The sequence below is a fragment of the Pinus tabuliformis genome, chromosome 3_2, assembly GCF_031772625.1.
Source record: "Pinus tabuliformis cultivar Carrire ecotype Pingquan chromosome 3_2, CPIR1, whole genome shotgun sequence".
Lineage (NCBI taxonomy): Eukaryota > Viridiplantae > Streptophyta > Pinopsida > Pinales > Pinaceae > Pinus > Pinus tabuliformis.
Genome location: NC_142302.1, coordinates 754,587,939 through 754,602,398, shown reverse-complemented (window position 1 = coordinate 754,602,398; position 14,460 = coordinate 754,587,939). Strand labels below are relative to the sequence as shown.

Genomic DNA, 14,460 nt, shown 5'->3' with positions numbered 1-14,460 from the left:
CTGTTGCACTGTCCTTTTCTCATGGACCCTGGTACTCCACTTTTCATATATTTTACTTTTATGTGATGAATCATGTAGTAGACTTGATTCTTTTGTTATTGTTTCAGGACTGAAAGTGCAATAAAGTTTGGTCGTTTTTTCCTGTTTTACTTGGTACTGTTCCCATTCCTTTGCCGTGTCAGAACATTTCCTCTCAATTTTGCTAGTTTTAACTATTTGGAGGTTTTCTATGGCATGCTTATTTTATATCTGTGCAATCTAATTATATTTTTACATGCTTGTTTTATAGCTTCACATTGGATTTTGTGTTTTTGCTGCTGTGGCTCCTCCGGTTGTCTTCAAAGGGAAGTCATTGGCGTAAGTATTTTAATGCTTTTATATTCAAAATGAGGTGGTTTTATTGTTCTGAATTGATATCCAACATTAACCACGAAGCAAATGCCTTGAACATGTTATCATTTTCATAATATCAAAATATTAATTTATTTCTTAAGTTATTACCTGATTAAATTTAATTCAAAAAGCTACACTAGCAAGTTTTAGTAGATTACACGGATGGGATTTTTCCTTTATAAAATATCCTAAATGGTGTGTTTGTCATTATCTATTTTTCATTCTCCAGCAGAAATCCATTTCGATAACAAAACATGGTATATATGATGTTGATTTTCAATATGTTTCAAAAGCATCGCGACCAAAAAGAGCCATGAAGTAATTGGACCTTGTTTTCTTAAAATGAATGCACATCTTTTATCAAGAGAAATTTGTAGATTGTTTCATGTCACTTAATGTTCCTGTATTCCTTTTTGTTTTATTTCATATATTGGCGTCTTTGATTCAGTAACGAGCAAAGGTGTTTTATAACTTTCCAACCCCACTTCCAATGTTTTCGATTTTCTGATTGAATGCTTCTGGTCAACATGAGCAAACGCCAACTGCTTCTTTTTTCGCTCTTTTTTTTTTTTTAATTCAGTGGACAAAAACATCTTAGTCATGTTTTGGAAGTTATCTATAGGCTAAAAGGGTTTGGAAGTCAAACATTAGGTATACTATGTTTTCACAAACGTAGGTGGATATGGGTGGGGCATGTTAAACCTTGGTAGGGGCAATTAAATGCAAATTTCATCTTAAACGGAGTAGACTTCTCTAGAACTTCTTTCCTTGGCTCCTTCTAGAGAAACTGACTTCTGGCGCTGCAAATTTCGGCTACTCTGGTATTTCGGCCTTCTTCCACAGTCCTGCAATTCTCAGCTGCCTGAAACTTCTGCAAGATCACATGTGTGGGCTGAATTATGGATCTTTGATGATGGTTTCCTTCTTCGCTTGACTTGAGGGCTTCTCCTTGTAACCTCAGCTAGAATGATTGTTGGTGTAGGACCTACTTGCCTTCTACAAAGGTTGGTGTAACCCTACTGCAGAAACTCTAGTTTCTCTCACACGTGTGAGGAGGATGACCCAAAAACAGCCCCAAACTTCTTCAGTTTTCTTCCCTTCCTTCTCGCTGGTTATGAGGCTATTCTCCTTGTGATTCACGTACTTCTTCTTATTTCAAATCCTTGGTCGAATAGTGCCATGAGAGAGGTCGAGATCTTTCAATATATAGTGATCAGCCCATAGAAAATAAGCCGACTTGTGCCATGGGGTAGGCCAACTTGCCATTATAGAATCATCTTCACCCCCTTTTTAAGGCCGACTTGACGAGGTACTTGTGACAATGTCTTGGAGGGTTTGTGACAAATAACTTCTCTTTTTACAATGTATAACATGCCCAATTGGGTCTTCAATACTTGACATTGACTCAATAGACTTTATGACTTGATGACCAATCCTAATAGCTCTCAATGGGAGCTTCATCTATAAAAATAGAATTCCTTGAGCATGAAACTCATGTCTCAAGCATAACAAAATAATTTTATTTTCTTCTTTACATCAATTACATAAAATCATGATTACACATGTCATTATGAAGACCGAACATAGTTATATATTTCAACAGCCCCAACTTAATAGTGATGCATATTTTTGGAGTCCTTTTTCTTCTTGGTATTAGATTATTTGATGGAGTTCTTTGGTTTGGGGAGTCTCACTTCTCCTTGCCCTGCTGGTTTGGTAGTGTTGAAAAGTGTAACTAGGTTCGGTCTTCACAATGACATGTAATTATGATTTTATGTAATGAGATGTAAAGAAGAAAAATAAGATTATTGTATTGACTTGCTTCATGGGTTTCATGAGCTAGAGATTTTATTTTTGAGTCAAGACTCCCATTGAGAGTCTTTAGGACTTATTTTTCATCTAGTCATAAAATGTTAAAGTCATTGTCATGTAATGAAGTCATGTTACACTTTGTAAAAGGTCAGTCTTGTCTATGTAAACTATCCTCCAAGAACTTGTCACTCATCCTCTTCAAGTCGGCCTACAATGATGGAAGAACATGCTAGAAGAAGTCGACCTAATCTCTAGCTATCATGTCATCCTAATAGGCATATGATGAGGTGTATATATATATAGGCACACTCGACCTCCATTAGTAGCAAGAAACTCAACTTGATCTCGACAAGCAGAAGTGCGAAGTAGAAGGGAAACAAATGTGCTAAGATATAGGCTTCAAGGAGAAGTGCGATTCGCGAATAAGGGAAAAGAGGGTTTCTTCTAGGCAGTGCAAAGATAGATTTTTTCCGGGACAGCGAAAGAGATTCTTTTGGGGCAGTGAAGAAGGGTTCTTCTGGATCAATGAAGAAGGGTTCTTCTGGGGTAGCGAAGAAGGTATTCTTCCGGGCAAGCGAAGGGGAAGTTTCTTCTAGGCAAGCGAAGGAGAGGTTTCTTTTGGGGCAACAAAAGAAGGATTCTTCTAGGTGACCGAGATAGAGATCTAGACACTGAGTTTCTCTAAAGAAGATCAGTGAAAGCCTAGAGACCGAGATTCTATAGAGGAAGCCGAGAAGGAACAGTGTGAAGAATAAAGACAAAGTTTCTCTAGAAGGAGCCGAGGAAAGATTTCGAAGAAAGTCGAGGAAGGGAAGAGGTAGAGCATCAAGGTTAGTGACAAGGTTCTTGGGAGGATACTAGAGTCAAGGGTCTGTGTCATGGTTTTGGTACTCGTCAATTGAAGATCTAGAAGAAGAATTTTGATCGGGTTTTTCTCTCAAGAGGTGAGAGGTTTTGGCCGTGGCTGACAAGCCTACATATTGTGTCACTTGTCTTTTATTGTGCATATTGGTAATTGTCTTGATGAAAAGAACACAATAATAACATAACGAAGAAAATACTATAAGCTAAGAAGTAAAAGTATATCACAAGCAATTATCAAGCAGAGAAATATTTTAACTATTCATGCCCTAGATTAATTAACATGGCATCAAAGCTTAGGAGCTGAAGTCAAGAAGGGGTATTCAAGCAAGTAGACACACGAGAATCAAGCTTCAAAAAAGGATTGTAGCAAATCCAAGGGCTACCAAGGGTAAACTCTAGATCGAAGAAATCTACACCAACAAGAGTCTTGAAATCATCTACAAGAAGGAAGCAGGTAAAAAGACTGAAACCCTAGAAGCATTCCAGAGATCATACATCACCAAAGAAGTTGAAGCTCTTCAAATCTAAGTAAGGTTAGATCAAAAGGCAATCTTCTCTCTATTGAAGCAAGGATCTCACTTGAAAGGGATCATCTAAAGCAACAAGTTCGTCATTAAGTTGAAGATTCTATCTTCACAAGTAAGTACCTTTTATTATAATCTAAGCTACTAAAAATGATTTCATTTTTCAAGGAGAACCAAAAGCTGGTTTGGAAATCAAACTTCCTTGTATAGATATAGTCCTTGAAGTAAATGAAGTCATTGATCATGTCCATGGAAAGGTCTCCTAGCCATCCGAAGAACTAGCATTATTTGAATACAAGGAAAGGGATCTCAAGGCTCAAAAGATTCTTAAGGAGTCTATCAAAGATCCTCTCATTTCCTATGTAGCTGCGCTGGAGATATCTAAGGAAATATATGATATGCTGATAGAACTTTTCTCTAAAAGCACATTAGAAAATATCATATCACTTAGATCTGATCTATATAAATTGGAGGTGTCAAAGGATGAAGGGATATCGTCGTGTCTTTCAAAAGCATCTCAAATAAAAGGTCAATTGCACGGTCTAGGAGAGATGGTATTTGATAACAAGATAATCTTCGTTATTCTAAATGCATTGACTGATGAGCAAAGTAACCTCATATCTACTAGTGAAGAGGAAGCTATCCCATTCATCAAGTTATGGTCTCTCCGCAGATAGATTGAAGAAAAAAAGTAACAAAACCTTAGATAGAGGGGATCAATAAGTGATAAGAAGGAAAGGAAAATTTGGAAAGTTTGATCCTCCAAAGAAAAAGAAGAAGAACATGGCTAAGGAAAGATGCTATGGTTGTCATAAACTTGGGCACTATAGAAGAGATTGTGATAAATGCAAGAGGGACAAAGAAGAAGCCCATATTACAAAGGAAGTGAAAGAACCTGAGACAAAGAAGCTTAAGAAGGAAGAAGCAAAAAGATCTCTACTATGATTGAGATGATCTTCTTCACTAAGTAGGTACTTTCTACTTGTAATTTATAATTAGGAAGCAATAAAAATAAGATAGGATGCATCAGATTAGAAAATAGCATCATGATGGAAGCATTAGAAGTAAGAGCTCATGACATGAAAAGCAGAAAGGATGTCTGGAATAAATTCTATTGTTTACAAGGAATAAGGGCTCTTAGAAACCTCATTGAAATAGAAAGAAGTAGAGGTCATCATCGATTGGGATCATCATACTATAGTCAACAAGGAAACATCTGTCAGATGAGGATATGAAAGATCCTCAAGTCTCTCTGATGGAATTCATATCAAAGGATTCACTGATCTAGAAAGGAAGCAAGAGTTTCATCAGGAATTCCAACTTGTGGGATGGTGGTATGATGACCTATCAGGGAAACAAGATAAAGTTCTTTTGTTCAAATGAAGCTGTTACAAGAAATATGAATGACCGAAAGGAAAGATGAGGTATGTATGCTTACATAGATTATTATTAAAGTAATGTCATATGGTTCTAGATAATATGATCACTATTTCCATCTTGGGAAATATGATCAAGAGAAGAAGGGATCTCCTCCAAAAAATTGCAAAAAATCATAAAGTCACACTAGATGAAATCAACATAATATGTGCTCATGTGAATCATGAGGAAGTTGACTACAATTGAGGAACTTTGATTGGAAGCTCCTGGGAATGAAGTTTGAAAAGAAAGGAAGAGATCACATGCAATTAAGGTAGAAGGCATTCAACATCTGAGACCAAGAAGAGTTGACTAGAATATCTCCCAGAAAGATGTGAAGACTCTGTTAGAAGTCAAAAAAAGATGGAGACCCTTGACAATAAATATTTTTGGGAAATGTGTCAATCTGCATGTAGGACGCTGATGCTTATAGGTAGATGTCATGAAGAAAGACCATCACAAAGATAATTTTGATTAAGTGTTCATTTCTTATTTTTGAACTAATATCTGGATGGGCTTATGTAGGACTACTAAAGGGAAGATCTGTGGATGACTTCCAAGAGGACCATATTGAAGGTTGTAAGGTCCTTCCAAAAAATATGGCATGAAAGTAGAATGACATAAAGCAAAGGCCAGATGGAAAATCTGATGGATCACTTTCTGATGAGATGAGGGCATGACTAACTCATGGATGAAAGTGATGGATGGTCTGTGCCCTATGAAGAAGTCCCCAAAAGATGAAGATTCCATGACAAAAGAAAATTGATGACATCAAAGAAGAGAGGAGTTCTTTAGGTAGCTGGTTGTTCCACATGAGGAGCTGTTGTAGGTCCCTAGTTAAGAGGGAGCCTGAAAAGAAGTTTCTTACTTGGAAGAAGCTTGGAAATTCCTAAGCCAAGAGGGAGCTTATGTACATTCCTTGTTGGTAGGAACGAGTACATTCCTTTATTGGAATATGGCCTCCCTATTTGAGAGGAGAGATAGACATGACATCCTGGCCTTCACTTGGGAAGACATAATGGAGGATTCGGTAATCATTTGGCATCTGATACTCTTTGGGGATGAGATACAACATCTAATGGAAGAGTAGCTGTGGAGGATTGATATTGTTTGAGGGCTGTGGAATCCAAGATAAGAATAGTCCTCATGGAACATACCCTGAGAGAACTCGGGTGGGGTATGTTCTGAGAGAGACAATGATGAGAGCTATGCAACAATGCTGGTTGATATGATGCTATACAAATGAGTTACCAATCCGAATTCTTATTATGAGAAATTCTTTAGATAGAGAAAGTCTAAGTACCATTATGAATACCTCCCTAGTTAAGAGGGAGTGTTGAAAAGTGTAACTAGGTTTGGTCTTCATAATGACATGTAATTATGATTTTATGTAATGAGATGCAAAGAAGAAAAATAAAATTATTGTATTGACTTGCTTCATGGGTTTCATGAGCAAGAGATTTTGTTTTTGAGTGAAGACTCCCATTGAGAGTCTTTAGGATTTATTTGTCATAGTCATAAAATGTTAAAGTCATTGTCATGTAATGAAGTCATGTTACACTTTGTAAAAGGTCAATCTTGTCTATGTAAACTATCCTCCAAGAACTTGTCACTCATCCTCTTCAAGTCGGCCTACAAGGATGGAAGAACATGCTAGAAGAAGTTGGCATAATCTCTAGCTATCATGTCGACCCAATGGGCATATGATGAGGTGTATATATATAGGCACACTCGACCTCCATTAGAAGCAAGACACTTAACTTGATCTCGACAAGCAGAAGTGCGAAGTAGAAGGGAAACAAAAGTGCAAAGAAAGAGGCTTCAGAGAGAAGTGCGAAGAAGGGAGAAGAGGGTTTCTTCTAGGCAGTGCAAAGATAGATTTCTTCTGAGACAACGAAAGAGATTCTTTTGGGGCAATGAAGAAGGGTTCTTTTGGGGCAGCGAAGAAGGTATTCTTTTGGGCAAGCGAAGGAGAAGTTTCTTCTGGGCAAGTGAAGGAGAGGTTTCTTTTGGGGCAGCAAAAGAAGGATTCTTCTAGGTGACCGAGATAGAGATCTAGAGACTGAGTTTCTCTAGAGAAGATCAGTGAAAGCCTAAAGACCGAGATTCTCTAGAGGAAGCCGAGAAGGAACAGTGTGAAGATTAGAGATCGAGTTTCTCTAGAAGGAACAGAGGAAAGCAGTTCGAAGAAAGTCGAGGAAGGGAATAGGCAGAGCATCAAGGTTCTTGGGAGGATACTAGAGTCAAGGGTCTATGTCATGGTCTTGGTACTTGTCAATTAAAGATCTAGAAGAAGAATTTTGATTGGGTTTTCCTCTCAAGAGGTGAGAAGTTTTGGCCCTGGCTGACAAGCCTACATACTATGCCACTTGTCTTTTATTGTGCATATTGGTAATTGTCTTGATGAAAAGAACACGATAATAACATAACGAAGAAAAAACTATAAGCTAAAAAGTAAAAGTATATCACAAGCAGTTATCAAGCAGGGAAATCTTTTAACTATTCATGCCCTAGATTTCTGAACAGGGAGTCTTCCCACTTGTGCTTGCCTTGTTGATAACCTCTTAGTTGCACATTTGATGGTTATGTGTTAAAATTGGCAACTAGGGCCAAAATCCATGTGGGTTATCTCATTAATGGCAGCTAATATTTTTCTTGGATCCCTCTCATTGAGAGGTGTAGGATTGATCTAAAGATCATCCGATTCCGATAAGTATTAATGGAGATATGAATTTATTTGTGTTATGGGCAATTCGTCAAGGTCGGCCAACAACCAAATATACCCCACTTGTGCCCAACATTTTAGTATAAATAAAGGTGCCTTGAATCATTTGAGAACACACTTCTCCCTTGATTTCTCTCCACTCGCTTTGGGTTTTAGTGGAAGAGAAATCTAGGAGAGGAAGCCCTAGACGTTGGAAGAAAGGAGGTTGCCTTAGTTGCAGCAAGGAAGATAGGCCAGCGAGGGTTTGAAGGACGTTGGAGGTCAGCTCCAAGTGACCGAGTGCTGGAAGGAGGGTTTATCCACACTACTAGGAGAAGCCTTATATAGATTGTCTAAGGAAAACCTATACGTTGTCTAGAGGTGGTCTCCACAAGCCCTAGTTGCAGTCCAACAAGTGCTACAAGCTATGCCCTAGACGCAGTCAAGGAGGAGGCCAAATACAAGCCCTAACTGCAAACAAAATGAGTCAAGGAACAACATGGAAGAGGGATGCTATAGGAGGTCGAGTTTGGTGAGTCCTAAGGCTGAAACTAGGGCCGGAAGGATAGGATGCTAGGTTGAGTAGAAGATGGGTAAAACGCAGGTTGTTTGGGCACATTTGGAGGAGGCCGTATGCTACAGCAAGGCTGTGTGGTAGGCCGCAGGCCATACCACCACAACAAAGAAATAGCATGGCCTGTTTTGCTGGCCTGTTTTGCTGTCATATGCCCTAAGGCAACAACCTAGTAAGGGAGGAATTCAGCTTCAGCAAGCCGCAGTCTTCCAAGGTTTGTTTGGGGCAACTTGGAAAAGATTAAGGCCACAGGTATGTGCCCTAACCAGTGTGTCACTAACAGTCAACAACAAACAAGGTTGGACAAGCACGGATGTTGCTGCCTATGTATGAGGGATGTTAGATCTGTCGTGATGGCCCATGATGAAGGCTGTCCCATCTTCCATCCTACATAGAAAACAGAGATCCGTAACTATGAACCAATACGGTCCATGATAAGATGTGATAACAAAGTGACCCATGAAGTTTGAGTGCAGCAAGATGCATGGGAAGCATGATAGCAGCAATGGTACTTGCTGTAGCATGTACATGGTGCTGCAAACACATTGGGACAACATGGCACAACAATGCTACAATGGGACAACAACAAGTACGGGGTTGCAAACACAATGGGACAACATGGCAAGCATGGTGCTGTAAGCACATTGGGACAACAGTATGTTAAGCAAGGTACAACAGGCACATGGTGGCAAGCATGGTGCAGTAAGCACATTGGGACAACAATGGTACATGATGCAGTACAGTGATGGGTACAGTCTTGATTGGTAAAGCATGATGAGATGCAGCATAGTAATGATGGGTGCAACATGGTGCAACACAGTGAGGTGCAGCACATGGACGAGATGCAACACAATGATAGGTGAAGGAGTCACCTTGGAGAATCAATTGAAGCAACATGTCTTCAACTGATCTCATGTAGAGATGATCTATTCTCTTATCTAGAAAGTCAAATTGTTGACTTTTGTTGTAAATGTACTTTCTCTCTCTCTCTCTCTCTCTCTCTGCTGAACTATTGAAGAACATAGAAGAAGAATTGATCAAGGGTTCCCCACATTGGGGTTTGTCCCTATCTAGCGCCACATCTTGTGTCCTCTTGTCTTGGCTTGTCTTCTGCGATTTATGTTTATGTTCTATCTGCAATTTACTTTAATGCTGATGTGATTGCTAATCTAGAAAAGTTATTGAGCTAACTGTGAAAATTCAAATAAGTTGCTCTAAGCATAGAACATACCTACAATTAACATTATGGGACATTCTATCTCATCATGGTGTGGTTTTGGTTAGATGGTGTTAGGAGGTAAATGTTTCAAGGTGTTGTGGAGTTTTCTAGTGACTAGTTGTGATGATGTTGAATTATTTGTCACTAATAGGGGTGTTTTACATTGTACTTTTGTGTTGGATGTGTGGTGGGGACATATATGATACTTGGATGGGTTAATGCTTTATATTATCCACTTCTCTTATGAGGTTGGATGATGTGTCATGGTAGTGCACTTTGACTTTGTGGGATTTCCCTAGGTAATATGACTTAACGTTGAAATATTTTGCTATGTATCACTTAGGTGGAAATGTTTTTGATGCTCTTAGTATCCTTGTTGATGTAATTCTTCCTAAGTTCGAGTTAGTGGTTTTGTTTGTTGGGGGGGGGGGGTTACAAAATACATCTTTGGTGGTCAAACCAAAGGTTTGATGACGTGTTATCATGTAATAGTCCTTTGGTGTTCTGCCCTTGTTGGAGGTTTTATTTTGTTTTTATTTTGGTTGGACCTTTTCTAGGGACAAGAACTTATTTCCATGGTACAAAACTTGTTGGAGCGAACCCCCACCTATTGGCAACCTTGTTCCTGCTGATTTAATTAGTTGGTGACCATTGGGAGGTTGGACTATGGTGTTATTAGAGCAATTAAACTGTGTATACATGTTGAGGTTGATTTAACTATTCAATGGTTAAATTTAATCTATTTTATCTAGATTACAATTAATTGCTTGAGCACTCTACTTCACTTGGTAGCTGTTCACACTTGGAGGGGTTTATTTGGAGGAAACTTAAAGTTTTGATGGAGTGCTCCCTTCTTGGCAATAGTTTTCAATGCATGCATCATTAATTTATTATTGTTGGAGAGGTTGGCACACTTCTAAGTCGCCTTCCTCTTCTGCACATGGTTTGGATTGATTAATGGTGTTGGAAAACAATACATGATTTGGCACAAGGTTGTACAAAGTGGGAACATTTTTGAGAAGCGAAGTGTGTAGAGCATCATTTTCCAAAAATCCTTGGAAGTGAAGCATCTTAGAAGTGCACACACACACACACATATTGCATTTATATTAAAAAAACATCCAGAATGCCAAATTAGTTGTAAAATATATGAAAACATGCACATTTCTACTTAAATTAAGATATAAATGGCATCCATAGTAAATTAATGACATGAATGAATAGTCATGTTTACAAAATAGGCTATCTACACACTGAAGTAGGAAGACTGAAAAGTCCAAATTCAAAACATTAATCTATCATCTATGACAAATAAATTAGTGAATCTATCTACTATTCTCTCTTCCTTACACCACAACGACCGCTACATGGCCTCCATGTGGTGGTAGTGAAGTAGATGGCCTTCTTGGCAATAGTTTTCAATGCATGCATCATTAATTTATTATTGTTGGAGAGGTTGGCACACTTCTAAGTCGCCTTCCTCTTCTGCACATGGTTTGGATTGATTAATGGTGTTGGAAAACAACACATGATTTGGCACAAGGTTGTACAAAGTGGGAACATTTTTGAGAAGCGAAGTGTTGAGAGCATCATTTTCCAAAAATCCTTGGAAGTGAAGCATCTTAGAAGTGCACACACACAAATATTGCATTTATATTAAAAAACATCCAGAATGCCAAATTAGCTGTAAAATATATGAAAACATGCACATTTCTACTTAAATTAAGATATAAATGGCATCCATAGTAAATTAATGATATGAATGAATAGTCATGTTTACAAAATAGGCTATCTACACACTGAAGTAGGAAGACTGAAAAGTCCAAATTCGAAACATTAATCTATCATCTATGACAAATAAATTAGTGAATCTATCTACTATTCTCTCTTCCTTACACCACAATGACTGCTACATGGCCTCCATGTGGTGGTAGTGAAGTAGATGGTGGCTGTGGAACTGAATATGGAAGCCCTAGACATGGGGACCATGGCACTTAATGGGGGTTGCATCTCAACACGATCATTATCATCCTGGATAAGAGCATCCTTCAATTGCTCTAAATACGACACTCCATTCTTCAAATTATCCTCTGGATTTGACCCAAATCATCAAGTCTTCTTTATTTGTCTCTACCTCCTCACAATAATCGGACAACAATTGCAAGTTGTAATGAACAAACCTAGCTATCAAAGATCTATCATAGAAGTTCCATAGATCATAGACTCTTGTTCTTATTGTGTACTTAATAGTAAATGTAGTATGAATCAAATAATTTTGTTTGCCGTACTTGTGCTTTTCATTTCTTTTGGAGTCCATATAAGGCATCGGTGAATTTATGTGATTCTAATCGTTTAAAACAAACAAACTTCATCACTTTTACTCGATTTCCATGCATTGAAGCATATAGGTTTTTTAGATAGTTAATTTGTTTCTATTTATTTAGCTTTCTGTAAAAATAAAAATATATTTATTTAGCTTTCTGTAAAAATAAAAATAACAAGTTGAACTTGTTGGTTTTTGACCTCTTTTTGCAGAGGGACAAGTCCTACTTCTTCTTCGATTTGTGTGTATAGAATCTATACCACAAAACTAAAATCTGCATTTAGTTAATGATTGAATAAAAACTGCAAGAACAGTTGGCTTTCCAGCCTTTTTTTACACAGTACTTTATCATATCAAGGGGATATTCCCTGCACTCAGTATTCTGCTTTACCAGTTTCACATTTCCATTGATTGTTTTCTTGTTTTTGTGCATCTCTAGTTCATGCTATTTTTATGTCATCACTCTGTGCATGACTTTTCAAAACCCTTTTGTGAGTGTAATTAAATTCCTTTAATTGCCAATTTTCTCTCTATTTGAGGAATACTGTATAGACATGTTTATAATCTTGTTTTTGCTTTTTGCAGTCCATTAGAGCTGGCTAAGAATTGCCTGAGATTGTGATCTCTTTAAAATTTTAAAACTGACATTGAGAGCATTCCATTTGGTGAGATATTCAGGGGATGAAATGATTGTCATGAACCCCTAGGTGGATACACTAGTGAAGTAGTCTGAAATTGCTTAGAGATGGAGGAAAACTTGCAGCTGCTCTTTTTGTTAGTTACATAGTCTCAAATTGCATGAGACCTGTTTGCTTTTTGAAGCATATTTTTAATGATATTATGATCTTAAGATAATTAAAGAGGAAAACTGGCAGCTTCTCTTTTTGTTAGCTACATATTATCCAATTGCATGGAGACCTGTTTATTTTCAGAAACAAAATGATATTATGAACTTAAGATAATTAAAGCAAAATCCTGTGTCTTTCCTAATCATTTATAGTTTGCATATTGATATAACAGGGGTATCCTGCCAACGATAGATGTGTTTTCTGATCACCTTTTAGTTGGGGTAAGCATGATAATATTTCTCTGACGATCGTAATTGTTTTTCTGACCTCTGTTTAATGAATTGAAGTTTATTTGTGTGGATAATTTCGTGATATTTTGTTTGTTTGCTTGACAGATTTTCTACCTTATTGGCTTTATCTTATTTACCTTGGAATCATTTATAAGCATTCGGGTACTTCAGGTGAGGCTCTGAGAAACACTTTTTGCTTTTCTCAATGATACCGTGCACGATTTTTTTTCAAGTACCAGGCCATTTGGTGCAGCAGTTGGTTTGGATAATTTAAGTGTCACGCAACATGGAATGATATGATGTGATGTTTATTTCAGGATAATTGCATTCAATTATATTTAGATTTTGGCTAATGATATCATAAGTTTACTTGGGTAAATTCAGTCTAATCTTGGTGCATGCCTCTGTGATGCCATTTATGCCACCACATGTTTTAACGATGTTTATTTTCACTGAAGAATCTGTATCTGAATTGCTCTAACCAATGTTGAAGTTTCTCTGAACGTATGTGTTTTGTTATGCAGCAAGTATACATGTACTTTAGGGGGTCGGGAAAAGAAGCAGAGATGAGGCGGGAGGCTGCACGAAGTGCCATGCGTGCTGCAATATAAAAGCTGCTCATCTACATGGAAACCCTGATCTGGAAATTTTCACTCCTGTTATTTCATGTAATGTCAAGTGATCTATTTCTTCTGGTTTAACCTGCCAGCCTTGCATGTACTCGTTGTTAACCTCTACATATTGGTAGTTGGAATTTTGTCAATATTACAGGAAACTGGGTGGTTTGAGAGGCACTGGAGAGAGTTGTCTGTAATTATAAACAGAGATTCATTTGTTGTTAATATTTGGATCTGTTGATAGCAGATCTGCTTCTAAGGTGTTCATGTAGTTGCGTCATTCATACTACGCACATGTTAAATTTTTTGCAGCTATTTTGTCAGGTCTCATTTAGAACCTTCATCTGCACCACTTTCCTTATTTTGTTATTTACTTTTGGGTTAAAATAGTTAGCAGTTTTGGCGGCGAAAAGGGCAAACTATCTTGATCAACTAAATAAAACTGGGTCAATGTCAACCATTTTTTGGACATTTCGAAATGGTCCTCCATTATAAATAGTTAGCTATTTGGAAGTAGGAAAATCAATAAAGGGGAAATCTCGTATCATAGCCTTTTTATTTTGGCAGAATACATTTGGAAATAGTGGATATAAAAACTTGATGTGTATGACATTCTTAAGGAGATTATTGCATGTGAGCCAATTAATTAAATTATCTGGAGTCTTTGTAATACATAGATGTTTCTGTTTGAATGCTCGGCTAATAAGAGTTGTGATAAAACAGATTCATGGTAAATTAAGCTTTAAATTTGTATTCTGTATGCATTTGTCCAAATACTGCAATTTGGGCGGTACAAATTACTGTGTTCACAAGCTGTAAAAACTTTTTATAGAGTTCTCTACAGTTTGTATCGAATTACTCTAAATAAAATATATGAATTTAATCTTCAATTATCTTTCTATTTCATATATTATTCTAAATATTGTATGTGAGTTG

At 37.4% G+C, this 14,460-nt stretch overlaps 1 protein-coding gene across 1 annotated transcript in view; it reads left to right on the top strand.

Moving 5' to 3' along the window:
- LOC149182791 (secretory carrier-associated membrane protein 1-like) overlaps positions 1 to 13,865 on the top strand; it is a 48,893-nt gene extending 35,028 nt beyond the window's left edge. Inside the window, exons 9-13 of the mRNA XM_089416952.1 lie at positions 108 to 153; positions 290 to 357; positions 12,850 to 12,898; positions 13,013 to 13,078; positions 13,432 to 13,865. Of these exons, the coding sequence (XP_089273078.1) occupies positions 108 to 153; positions 290 to 357; positions 12,850 to 12,898; positions 13,013 to 13,078; positions 13,432 to 13,518 (316 nt within the window). The 3' untranslated portion in view covers positions 13,519 to 13,865. The remainder of the gene's footprint in view (positions 1 to 107; positions 154 to 289; positions 358 to 12,849; positions 12,899 to 13,012; positions 13,079 to 13,431) is intronic.
- The last annotated feature ends 595 nt before the right edge of the window (positions 13,866 to 14,460 follow it).